Raw genomic sequence first — 13,889 nt, 5'->3', positions numbered from 1 at the left:
TCTCCTCAATGTTCTGTCCAGAATCACAACTGTCTACTGCAGGGGAGCACATGTAATGAAGCTGGCTCAACGAATCACGCTTGTGTGACGTTATCTTGCCGAGACCTGAATACTCGGATTAGCTCTCCAAGGTAATGTCTAGTGTTTCGCTTGTGGCACACAGGAGACCCGGGTTCAAACCCCCAGTCGGTCACAAACACCCCCACAAACCAACGGGCACTCACCTGAAGTCCTTGATGTCCACATACTCCTTCTCCTTCTTGCCCAGGCGGTGTTTGATGAGGTACTCTCTCTGGCCGGCCTGAGTGGAGAACATGGCATTCCGCATGCTGTTGGTGGTGGGGCTGTCGTTCCACGAGGTGGGCCGGTCCACTGAAGTCCTAAGACTGCAAGATCAAATGAGCTAAGTCATCACCACAGTATTTCCACATCATTATTTTCCAAGCAGGGTGTAAAGCCGACACATCAACATTAGGCAAGTGGTCACCAACCGATCGAGAGATCTCCAAGGCATTAGTAGGCGATCACCAAACATTTCTATAGAAAAGCCAACGATAAAGCCTTGTGTTCCTATTTTTTTGTTTGCACTGTTGGCGGTAGGTGCACTTGATTCAGCAGCCTTAGGGCCAAGAAGGTAAAGTGTTCCCATTGTGAACCATTTCATGTGTCTGAAGGCAGAACTTGGCATACGTTCATGTTTAAGTTATTCAGCACTGTAAACACTTTGTTAAACACTTTTTATAAGTCATTCAAATACGAAACATTTCGCAATATAATTTCAAAATGGTCTGAGAAGAACAACATTGGCAAGGCAATTCAAGTATAGCCAATATGTAGTGATAATGTATTGGGCCTACAGCACAAACATTAATGTTAATGTTGCATATGCTTATGTTTTTTAAGTCACGTTTATTTTGGAATCAGAAAGTGATCTAGACTCAAAAAGGTTGGTGACCACTGATCTAGGCCCTCTAGAAATAAATAGAGGCCCACTGACACCAAAAGAAGCAAAATACAGTTCTGTAGAGGGAAAAATATCTCCAACAGGATGGGCATACTATGGCACCGTCCTACTGGTACCACTCACTCGGTTTTGGCAGGCGTGACGAAGGCAGCATCTTTAGCCTGTGTGGACGAGGCTCTGTCTTTGGAGGTGGGGATGGGAGCGGGGGGGAGAGGATTGGAGGGAGTGTACGAGCCTTTACGTGGAGGTAGAGGGGGAACTGGAGGGGCTTCCCGGGGGGGCACAATGCGATTCTGCTGGTTCTTCTTCTCCTCCACTTTGAGGGAGTGGTTGAAGTTGTCCTCAAAGCCAAAGTCCGTGGCCAGGGAGAGAGCTGTGTCCTGTCTATCTGCTGAGATGGAAAGATTTAGATGTGAGAAGCCCTGTGACATTCAACAAGTATTGATTCACTCCTGACCTCTTCACTGTAGTGTGTGCTGATGTAAAATGGCTGCAGCACCATCACCCAGGTGGGTGCTAGATATAAGTGGGGGACAAGGTGAGTTGACCCTATACAATGTCAAGTGCTTTGAGCAGCTGGAAAAGCGCTATATAAATGCATTCAATTTGAACTATATTATCCATGTGCATACCTGTGCAGGTTGTATCCATACCTGTGCAGGTCTGGTTAGCTGAAGAGCTATTGGTGAGGTTGGGAGGCGGTGGCGGTACGCCGGTGGGCTTGGTATGAGAGTTGACAGCTTTATGGATCCCTCTTTGTGGAGGGATGGGTGGGACTGGGGCAGAAACTTTGCGTGGAGACGACATTATGGGAGCCGGTATGATGGGATCCATCACCTTGATTTGCGTGCTTTTGGACTCCACTGGAGGAAAAAAATCAAAATTAAAAACATTAATAAAAAAAAAAAAAGAGAACCTTGGGTTTGACGGCAGCGCTGGATCACTTAAGAGATAAATGTTCTGAGTTACATAAGACAGCATTTCTGTACAAGTTGCAACCTGCATAGTACATAGTACCAAGAATTGCAGTCTTTCAAATGTGTATAGTTCCAAGAATGTACAGTAAATGTCATTTTTTGTGGATCTAAGGAGAAATACAAATAGCAATATCACTACTCCCTTCAAAAGGATCCAACTCATTTTTCTATGAAATTTGCCATCTTGTTTCTATTGACCATCTCAAACTGACATCAGCAGTTTCTGTGGATCATTATTACAATGACTGGTAAAACAGACGTATCTAGAGGGACAATCCAGGAGGAATAAGATCGTTGTGGATGTCATTCCAGAGTCTTCATATGAGAACTGGGCCGTATGAAGAAAAATGCTCAGTGAATAGCTGCAGATGGATCAAACGAAGATTGAGGTGGAGCGCGCTTACAGGTCTGGAAAACATTAACCAGCCTAGGTGACAGACCCATGCCAATAGTGGTCAAGTTCCTGAGGTTTAAAGACAAGATGGCTGTTCTGGAGAGAGCCAAAATCTTGAGAGGAACCAACATCTTCCTCAACCTGGACTTCTCTGAAACTGTGCACCAGAGGCAGAAAGAACTTATCCCAGCTATGAAAGCTGCCAGAGAGCATGGGAACATTGCTTACATTGACTATGACAGGCTCATTGTCCACCCTCCCTCCCAAAAGCCTGGGAGGAATGAGAGCCAAACATATTTATTTATTTTCTCTCCGTATTATATCTAGCTCCGATTAACTGCCAATTAAAGGGGTAAGGCCCATAACATTGTGGCAATAACACGGAATGCCAAAGTACCAAAGGTTTGACCTAAAGTAATTTAAAAGAGATCATACAAAATGCTCTCATGACTCTTTTGTTGAAGATGTGAAAAATGTTTGTTGGTCTGAAGTGTAATAAAGTGAACCCAGACGCAGCACTGAAAGTATGACATGAACCCAGACGCAGCACTGAAAGTATGACGTGAACCCAGACGCAGCACTGAAAGAAAGTATGAAGTGAACCCAGACGCAGCACTGGAAGTATGAAGTGAACCCAGACGGAGCACTGGAAGTATGAAGTGAATCCAGACGCAGCACTGGAAGTATGAAGTGAATCCAGACGCAGCAATGGAAGTATGAAGTGAATCCAGACGGAGCACTGGAAGTATGAAGTGAATCCAGACGGAGCACTGGAAGTATGAAGTGAATCCAGACGCAGCACTGGAAGTATGAAGTGAATCCAGACGCAGCACTGGAAGTATGAAGTGAATCCAGACGCAGCACTGGAAGTATGAAGTGAATCCAGACGCAGCACTGGAAGTATGAAGTGAATCCAGACGCAGCACTGGAAGTATGAAGTGAATCCAGACGCAGCACTGGACGTATGAAGTGAATCCAGACGCAGCACTGGACGTATGAAGTGAATCCAGACGCAGCACTGGAAGTATGAAGTGAATCCAGACGCAGCACTGGAAGTATGAAGTGAATACTGGAAGTATTTGTAAAATTATTAATGCCAATTGTTGACAAGCATGCACCTGTTAAGAAACTAGCTATGAGAACTGTTAAAGCTCCCTGGTTTGATGACGAATTGAAAAATCGGTTAAAAGAAAATTATGCAAAAGAGTTGGCAAACAAGTCAGGCTGCTCAGCTGATGGAGTGATATACTGTAAATTGAGAAATGTCATGATTAAACGTAAAGAAATTATACGACAAAACAAAGATAAATGACATAAAACAATGGAAACATACTTTGGAGTACCTGAAATTAAGTTCATGGGTCATTTATAACAAAATATTTCTATATTGTCAATCATTTCAATTACTATTTCACAAGTAAAGTGAAATTACAATTTCACAGTGAACCATCATATTTTTGAATACTGTAAAACTTCAATTATGCGCAGTCTCAAATAGCCACCTGACCTTTTATTAGCCGTGCAACGGCACACAGTTCAGTAAATAAATGCCCGTTTCAAATAAACAAATTGTTGACGAGGTTTAAAGTTAGATTTGTTACATTAAATAATTCAGTAATGACAACAAAAAATGGCATTCATCCATTTGTATCACCAGTAAGAAACCGCTAGCCATTCACTGCTAACAGCTAAGAACTGATAGCTAGCCATAGACATGTAGCTAACTGGCAATCACAAAAACAGTCAACAACTTCGGGAGTACAGACCCAGAAAATCAGCTGGGAAAAATGCAGTCAAACATGAGAATAATTATTCTGTCAAGGAAAAAACAAAATCTTCCCAAAAGAGACAAAATAAACCTGACAGTGTGTAAATGACAAGAAAGCTTGGGCCGTATTGCAGGAAATTAAGAAAGTAATTTAAATGCTGGAAGTGAAACTGAAATTGCTGGAGTTAAAACATTTACTATGCAAATGAGCAAAAGCTGTGTGCCGTGCCTTATGAAAACAAAAGGCTGGCTCAAATAGAAGCCTGACTTAAATAAAAGCCTGTTGTGTCCAGTGATTCAGTGAATAAGCGCCTGGGCTATTAATTTAAGTTTTACAGTAAAATATCAAATAATGAAAGAGAAGGATTGCCGATTTGAATTTGGTCAAGTTAGTGTGACAGATGTCGAAAAACCATTGTTATCAATCAATAATAATAAGGCACCAGGTATAGACAACCTTGATGGGCAACTATTGAGAATGGTAGCAGACTGTATCGCCACCCATATTTGCTATATTCGTAACCAAAGCCTAAAGGAGTGTGTGCATCCACAGGCATGGAAGGAAGCTAAAGGAATTCCACTGCCTAAAAATAGTAAAGCACCTTTTGCTGGCTCTAACAGCCGCCCAATCTGTTTGCTGCCTGCTATTTTTCAGAGCACAAGTTAACTACTGACTTCCAGCATGCATTTAGAGAAGGGCTTGTACTTGTACTGCACTGACTTATACTTAGGAGTTTATCATTGGATGGTCAATTATCATAGGCAACTCACACTGACAAAGTTGTTGTGAAGATGGGGAGGGGTGTCTGTTATAAAAAGATATTCTGCGTTTTGACACAATAATCAACTGTACTAGTTGTTCAGGCGCTGGTCTTGTCCCATCTTGATTACTGTCCAAGCAACGCTGCAGCTAGCTCAAAACAGAGCAGAACGCCTTACGCTTAACTTCACATAAAGAACTAATATCAACAACATGAGAAATGTTACTGTGACAAATTCCAGATTGTCTGCAAAAATCAAATAACATTCAGCCCAGATTCCAATACATAAGACATGCAACCAGGGGTCTCTTCACAGTCCAAGTACAAAACGAATTCACAGAAACGCACAGTTTTATACAGAGCTATGATCGCATGGAACTCCCTTCCAATTACTCAAGCAAACAGAAGAATCACCTTTATAAAAATGTATTAAGCCTCCCGAGTGGTGCAGTGGTCTAAGGCACTGCCTCGCAGTGCTAGCTCTGCCACTAGAGATCCTGGTTTGAGTCCAGGCTCTGTTGCAGCCGGCCGTGACCGGGAGACCCATGGGGCGGCGCACAATTGGCCCAGCGTTGTACGGGTTAGGGGAGGGTTAGGCCGGCCGGAATGTACTTGTCCCATCGCGTTCTAGCAACTCCTGTGGCGGGGCGGGCGCATGCATGCTGACACGGTCGCCAAGTCTGCGGCGTTTCCTCCCGACACATTGGTGCAGCTGGCTTCCAGGTTAAGCGGGCATTGTGTCAAGAAGCAGTGCGGCTTGGCTGTGTCATGTTTCGTAGGATGCACGGCTCTCGAGCTTCACCTCTCCCGAGTCCGTACGGGAGTTGCAGTGATGGGACAATTGAATACCACGAAATTGGGGAGAAATTGGGGAGAAAAAGGGGTAATTTGAGGTTAATTTGTGTGACTTTCCTTGTCTATCAGTGTATCAGTGTTTTGTTACTTTCCATGTTCTGTTTTATGTGGACAGCAAGAGTAGCTGCTGCTTCTGCAAAAGCTAATGGGGATCCAATTTGCCACTGGTCAAAATTTGTGCACAGAATAGGGTGCCACTTGGGACAGTCAGAGAGACAGCGCGTGGGCAGTTTGGGTGGTATCTAGAAACTAGGAAGGAACTGGTTGATGTAAGAGGCTGTTGCAATATTTTTACAAGCTTGCTGTGACACTGCATCCCAAATGGGACCTTTACTCCTTATATAGTGCAGCCTATGGGCCCTAGTCAAAAGCAGTGCACTATATAGGGAATAAGGTGCCATTTGGGACAATGTATCAGTGTGACCTCATTACAGTGGGCTTTCTCAATTATTAACCAGCGATGCCAAGGCAACCATTGACACGGACAGGAACTGTTCAAAACTTAAAAGGGCAGGTTGTCATATTGAACAGTTACTATCCCATCTAGCCAAACTGCTTCAGAACCTGCATTTATAATGGCTAAGGCTGCGCGACCGAAGGTAACCGCCCCTTTCTGCCACCGCCCCGTCCCCTTGGTAGACTCTTCCCCAGAGCTTCAACATATCTGAGGAATGTCACAGGCAGGCATGGGTTCAACGTGAGAGAAGAGAATGTAGAGATATATCAGTAACGTGAAGCAGTGCTAAGTGAATAATACATGCCCAAGGGAGTAGGGACGTCAGTCCGGTTCGGCAGTGTTGAGCAGTGTGAGAGAGAAGAGAGAGAGACTGGCTCACCTTGCTGCTTGGCTCTCTTCACCTGGGAGAAGAAAGACTGGCTGCGCTCATCGTCCTGTAACTCCAGCACCAGCTCTGGGGCTTTCTCCCCTCTGACACGAATCCTAATGCAAGCTGGAGGGGGCAGGGAGAAAGACAGATTAATTCAAACAAACACACATTCATCATTGACTCACCTTATGGCCAACACAGACCCCTTCAATTCAAAACACTTTATTCCCAAGGGGCAATTATTGCTGGACATAGTGTGTGACACGGGCAGGAGTGACATGCAGACAACACATGGATAAATGAGTTACATTCGCCACAAATATACCATTGACTCACTCACCACAACCATGGAGACAATACCCACGTCTACATGCATGTCTACCCACTATGCACAAAATTAGGTAAACAGTGATTTGGAAACAGTGACCCATTTCAACCGAGTGCAGATTGCCCCATTGCCATAGGCAACTCATGACCAACTTTTGCAACCAAATAAAGCTGCAGACCCATCCAGGCATGGAGCTCAAGGCATTGTATGCTCTAAAAATGTAGCCAAATTGAATGTAGACCGACTGAAATGTTTTTATTGTAGTATTGTTGCCACAACACTGGTCTTGCACATAAGCTCATATTATAAAAAGGTAGAAACAACAACCTAATCCATTGTTTAGAGTAAATCTCCATTAGAAACAATTCCTATCAAGACGGATGCACATTTTTAAAAGAAATAGAAGTATGAGGAGAAAAGTCTTACTTTTTAATGGTAAGTCAATGAACAGCGCTTCTTCTGCCTCTGAAATAAAGCGGGTAAAAAGAGGGGGGGGGGGTTTATGTCGTGAGAAGGTTCCAATAGGCTTTTGCTGTTGACTTTGACTTGCTGTTGACTTTTAAATGCTGTCTAGCAAGAGAAAAGAAAGCACCTTGGACTTGTTGCACACTACAACAAGCAATAACCTTGAGTAAATACTCCTCCCATGGTAAGGAGTTAAGGAACGTGAAGTGAAATGCCTGCAGGATTTTGAGGAGAGAGGGGCTCTGCATCAAAAATAACTGTTTCATGACTGGAAGCACAAAAATTTCATATAAAAATCTCTGAAAACTAGCCTGTTGGAAGTTAATTTCAAAATCATTTACTTAGCCTGCATTACAAACTGCATGGAATTTAGTCTCAAAGGATAACTTAGAGAAACCATATGTTCACTTACGTCGCACTATCTGAAAATGACTGTTGATGGGTATGGACAACTGAGGTACCGGAGAGGACACAACAGCATCAGGGTTAGCCAAAACACCCAACCTGGAGGGAGAAGAGGAAATTATATTTAAATACAGCACCCTAAATGGTTGGTTTTCAGCTAAAAAGTTTAATTTGATCCAATTTGCATAATGCTTCATGCAATATAGTGAGCGAGAGGTTTTGTCATAGCGATTTCATGGACCTACATTTCTAAATAACTTACATAACTTTTGCAGTTTCATGCAAGACATTCAAATGCAAGTGCAATGAAAGGAAATGTAAATGATTAGGTCTGAATGTTAGAGCTTCAGAGCTGTGATGCTAGGGTTAATATAGGGTCATATATCTCTCTCCCTGATGATGACAACGCAACAGCCAGAGCATCAGCGAACTGAAGCCGATTCCAATTGAAATCCATGCAAGACACTCAAATAACAGACAGCTTAACCTCATATGAAATGCTTACAAGGCCTGAGCTTTAATCCATATCAAATGGAGAGTTTGCCCGAGCTGTTACGTGGGTTAATGTAGGTCATGTTTCAGTCCCCAACAATGACTGTGCAGCAGCAGCCAGGGCATCGGGTTCGGCAGAACATGTCCACACATCCGTTCAAGTCTAACCAGGAAATGTGATTACTGTGGAGTTGTAGAAAATTATTCAACCCTGGCTGCTTGTCGGAATGTGTCAAGTCGGGACACTCTTTTCCAAAAAGGTTAGCTGGAGATCGCTCAGTAAGTAGTACACCCAACTTTAAAAAAAAAATATATATATATATATATATCAAATCAATGTTTTATCCCCTTCCTAATTTAGGCTCCATTTAACATCAACAAGTAGGCCTCTATTACCATGACAACCCTTGTCCCTCACCATCATTCCAGCAAGAAACGATCAATTCAACACGTGACATCATTGAAAAAAAGCCTGACATCATCCCCTCCTGGCACCTCTCCTTGCAATCACTGCCTTACGAGCACTTTCAGCACGTTTCCTTCAAATTGGTAACCAACTATAGGCTAGTCATACAGAGGGCCTGGGACCTCTCTCAGCTTATGAGAGCAAAGCATAGACCTATGAGTCAGACTGGAGCAGGGCTTGGCTCAGTGTGTACAGTTTTGATGCATTTAGGTAGCTCCCATGCCAGTCCCATGAGAATCTAGGACATGGTGGTGGAATGCAGGTATAATACAGTGGCTGGTACTGGGGCTAATTGCCCTCTCTCTGCCACACACCAGATGTAATGTTCCTGAGTCTTACTGCTCGCTAAACAAAAACATCCAACAAGCAACCATGTGCTCGAGCTGCAGGCTGAGAATCTCCTCGTGTGAAGCCAAAATGGGTGCTGTAAACAGCTTACTTTGAGACTGTGGCTGTTCTGCTTGCTCCTGACTGTCCATATTAAGAACTCAGCAACAACGTGAGTTCAGTACTTTTCACTTTTATACTGAAACATCTGATTGCAGGAAAAGCCACTTCGGCAGCAGACTACATCAACATGAGATTCTGACGTGAAAACCACTAGGACATCTGAGATCTGTAATAAATGGCCTGCGTGCATTTGACAGTGAACTCCCATCAAGACACAGCGGATCAATTCAGGCTCTTTCTGGCATGATGCACTGAGGTCTATCGCTTTATGCTGCGGTGTTGCACTGTTTCTCTATAGAGGCATACCTGGGAATTATCACTCCACCTCAAACATTATACTGCTAAAATTGTAACGACGCAACCTTGTTATTCAAGGTAGACTACAGTATACACAGCACCACAGCCAACATTGGTATGGTGGTTCTGCAGATTGTCTTGTAGAGATGGTTCACAAGAAGCAAAATGCCTTACAAGTAGCAGTCGGAAGAGCGGAAGACGTTTTGCAATGCAATGTGTCATCTTAAATTGTGCACAACTTGACAAAAAATAAACCTGACCACTTGAGTGCAACTCATCATTATGTGCATGTTTGTTGACCCAGTCTGAGTGAGAAAGGCAGATTATGAATAGGGCTTTGGCGGTCATGAAAAATGTGTCAGCCGGTAATTGTCATGCAAATTACTGCCGGTCTAACGGTAATTGACTTAATTAACGTAAACACTTTTAGCATCTCCAAGCCTTTTAATATACACCGTCACAATAAATCCATTATTTATTTTAGGTCTAAAGAACCATGATATGAAGAAAATTAATTTCAGAAGAACAAAATATGAGTCGGCCTACTGTTTGTTATCTGGCTATGCGCCATGCCATAGGCTGTAGACTACTTCAATTAGCAGACAAGATATGCTTATAAGTCCTGTGCCATTATTTTATGTTATATGATTTTATAGTAAGAAGGTTATAATTTAACTTAGCTGTATAAGATAGAAATTATATTTTCACCATTCCAGAACGAGTGCACATATGAAGTGGCTACATTGAGCATAAAAGTGATCATTTGAAAAGGTCCTATATGCTAGATTTAGAGTTATTTGACAACTTTAGTTGTGAATGATACAAACCTTAGAATGTCTTAGAAATCAACACATATATGGGCTGCATGATGTGACTACACTGAGTATACAAAACATTAGGAACACCTTCCTAATATTGAGTTGCACCCATTTTTGCCCTCAGAACAGCCTCAATTCGTCGGGTCGTGGACTCTAGTGTCGAAAGCGTTCCACAGGGATGCTGGCCCATGTGGACTCCAATGCTTCCCACAGTTGTGTTAAGTTGACTTGACGTCCTTTGGGTGGTGGACCATTCTTGATACACATTGGAAACTGTTGAGTGTGAAAAACCCAGCAGTGTTGGATTTCTCGACGAACTCAAACCGGCGCGCCTGACACCTACAACCAAGCCTGTTCAAAGGGACAAAACTTTTGTCTTGCCCATTCAACCTCTGAATGGCACACATAAACAATCCATGTCTCAATTGTTTGAAGGCTTAAAAATCCTTGTTAAACCGGTCTCCTCCCCTTCATCTACACTGATTGAAATGGATTTAACAAGTGACATCAATAAGGGATCATAGCTTTCAACTGGATTCACATGGTCAGTCTGTCATGGAAAGAGCAAGGTGTTCCTAATGTTTTGTACTCTCAGTTTATAGGCTATTGATGATATGTAAAAGTCACAAAAAAATCTTGCAGTCTGTTCCTTGCCTCAGGCTGCACACACTGTTCTCTCATCGTGATCAGACTATTCTCAATTTAACCTTCTCTTTGCTAACATGTAAAAGGAGTTCAGATTTAGAATGGCCAGCACTCGATTAGTGAATGGAGGCCGCTTTCCCATCGAATAGTGAATGGAGGCCTCTTTTTTCCCTGGTTTGTTTTTTTTAATCATGCCGAGTATATAGCGGTTTTATAGTGGAGCAATGCTTAATATTAGAAGCTGAGAAATATATATAGAAGCAGTAGAAAGCTGGGATCCTTTTTTAGAGGCAACCATCAAAACTGTGCTTCACACAGGATAGCATTTAGAAATGTCTGGGCTTATAAGAACGCTTATTTCACTCAAGTCATCAACCACTGTTTGAGTAGTATGCAGCCTCTTGCTGCATGGCAGGGGATATTCCACCCAAATTCTGTATGCCATGGACTCTCCAACCCTGTTCCAGCAGCTACCCAGTGGTTACATTTGGGAAACAAAGTGAAATCTGCTTGGGAACATCTATAGTAACATGTTTTCACAACAAAACATACACTGCTCAAAAAAAATAAAGGGAACACTTAAACAACACAATGTAACTCCAAGTCAATCACACTTCTGTGAAATCAAACTGTCCACTTAGGAAGCAACACTGATTGACAATACATTTCACATGCTGTTGTGCAAATGGAATAGACAACAGGTGGAAATTATAGGCAATTAGCAAGACACCCCCAATAAAGGAGTGGTTCTTGCAAGTGGTGACCACAGACCACTTCTCAGTTCCTATGCTTCGTGGCTGATGTTTTGGTCACTTTTGAATGCTGGCAGTGCTTTCACTCTAGTGGTAGCATGAGACGGAGTCTACAACCCACACAAGTGGCTCAGGTAGTGCAGCTCATCCAGGATGGCACATCAATGCGAGCTGTGGCAAGAAGGTTTGCTGTGTCTGTCAGCGTAGTGTCCAGAGCATGGAGGCGCTACCAGGAGACAGGCCAGTACATCAGGAGACGTGGAGGCTGCAACAACCCAGCAGCAGGACCGCTACCTCCGCCTTTGTGTAAGGATGAGCAGGAGGAGCACTGCCTGAGCCCTGCAAAATGACCTCCAGCAGGCCAAAAATGTGCATGTTTCTGCTCAAACGGTCAGAAATAGACTCCATGAGGGTGGTATGAGGGCCCGACGTCCACGGGTGGGGGTTATGCTTACAGCCCAACACCGTGCAAGACGTTTGGCATTTGCCAGAGAACACCAAGATTGGCAAATTCGCCACTGGCGCCCTGTGCTCTTCACAGATGAAAGCAGGTTCACACTGAGCACGTGACAGACGTGACAGAGTCTGGAGACGCCGTGGAGAACGTTCTGCTGCCTGCAACATCCTCCAGCTTGACCGGTTTGGCGGTGGGTCAGTCGTGGGGTGGCATTTCTTTGGGGGGCCGCACAGCCCTCCATGTGCTCGCCAGAGGTAGCCTGACTTCCATTAGGTACCGAGATGAGATCCTCAGACCCCTTGTGAGACCATATGCTGGTGCGGTTGGCCCTGGGTTCCTCCTAATGCAAGACAATGCTGGACCTCATGTGGCTGGAGTGTGTCAGCAGTTCCTACAAGAGGAAGACATTGATGCTATGGACTGGCCCACCCGTTCCCCAGACCTGAATCCAATTGAGCACATCTGGGACATCATGTCTCGCTCCATCCACCAACGTTGCACCAGACTGTCCAGGAGTTGGCGGATGCTTTAGTCCAGGTCTGGGAGGAGATCCCTCAGGAGACCATCCGCCACCTCATCAGGAGCATGCCCAGGCGTTGTCAGGAGTTCATACAGGCACGTGGAGGCCACACACACACTACTGAGCCTCATTTTGACTTGTTTTAAGGACATTACATCAAAGTTGGATCAGCCTGTAGTGTGGTTTTCCACTTTAATTTTGAGTGTGACTCCAAATCCAGACCGCCATGGGTTGATAAATTTGATTTCCATTAATAATTTGTGTGATTTCCTTGTCAGCACATTCAACTATGTAAAGAAAAACATATTTAATAAGAATATTTCATTCATTCAGATCTAGGATGTGTTATTTTAGTGTTTCCTTTATTTTTTTGAGCAGTGTATTTCATTAAAATGTTGACAGCCACTCACTCTGCAGGCTCGAGAAAGGAATGAAGGACAGAGGGGATAGAAACACTCGGTGGTGAGATATTCTGTAGCTAAAAGGTGTCAGCCTAGTCATTATGAAAATATAAAAAATGACAAACACAGGCTACATGTATGAAAACAATTGCAGCCTATTTGACTGATAAACCTTAGCTTACTACAACCCAATACGGCGAGAAAAATAGACTTGCTTTCTAATTTGACGCGCTGACGCTGTAGACGGTCATGGCTGTCTGTTCTCTCGGTCACTCCAGTGCATTCTAATTCCAGGTGTTCTTAAAAAAAAAAAATGTAAACAAACAAAATAAACCGCTTTTTGATTGATTTGGGCTTAACTCTAAGCCACCCTGCACCATCAATGAACCAACAGCATCGTCTACAGGCTCATGGATACAAAGTTTGGACTGTCGCAAAAGGTAACCAGTCCATCCATAATGAATAATGCAGTCCACTCAAAGGCGATTACTAGAATTTTGCAGTAGAGGCTAGACCAATTAAGTACCGAAGACATCGTAAATCTGTTTTTTTCTCCCGTGCGTAATATGTGGTAGGATATTAGACTATGTATTGTATAATGCCACAATCATTATTTGAATTCATTTTTTAAATATTTTTTTTACAGATCTGGAGGTCAAATATAGGCCCATGCGCATTGGTGTTTAGAATGAATCATCACCTTAGAAAAAGCTGTCCATTTGTTTGTGTTTGGATTAGAAAACACATACACAACGACCATGTTTTCCACTCAGTTTCAACCTGTTGTTGAATTTCTTTCTTCAAATTGATCGATCACAGTAGGTGAGTTTTAAAAGCATGGTACTGT

The 13,889-nt window shown here is 43.3% G+C and overlaps 1 protein-coding gene across 5 annotated transcripts in view; it reads right to left on the bottom strand.

Annotated features, from left to right (window-relative positions):
• The window catches only part of ocrl (OCRL inositol polyphosphate-5-phosphatase), a 37,600-nt gene that overhangs the window by 22,308 nt on the left and 1,403 nt on the right, over nt 1-13,889 (bottom strand). For 2 of the 5 annotated variants that reach the window (XM_042325599.1, XM_042325603.1), the window contains exons 3-8: nt 7,752-7,843; nt 7,301-7,339; nt 6,556-6,669; nt 1,597-1,827; nt 1,088-1,355; nt 225-386 (exon numbers count right to left, since the gene is read on the bottom strand). In XM_042325599.1, coding sequence (XP_042181533.1) covers nt 225-386; nt 1,088-1,355; nt 1,597-1,827; nt 6,556-6,669; nt 7,301-7,339; nt 7,752-7,843 — 906 coding nt within the window. The remainder of the gene's footprint in view (nt 1-224; nt 387-1,087; nt 1,356-1,596; nt 1,828-6,555; nt 6,670-7,300; nt 7,340-7,751; nt 7,844-13,889) is intronic. The other 3 variants (XM_042325600.1, XM_042325604.1, XM_042325602.1) reach the window with 3 other exon arrangements.

This window comes from Oncorhynchus tshawytscha, linkage group LG08 (assembly GCF_018296145.1).
Source record: "Oncorhynchus tshawytscha isolate Ot180627B linkage group LG08, Otsh_v2.0, whole genome shotgun sequence".
Classification (NCBI taxonomy): domain Eukaryota; kingdom Metazoa; phylum Chordata; class Actinopteri; order Salmoniformes; family Salmonidae; genus Oncorhynchus; species Oncorhynchus tshawytscha.
Note: the sequence above shows the minus strand (reverse complement) of the source record. Positions and strands in the feature narration are given on the sequence as shown.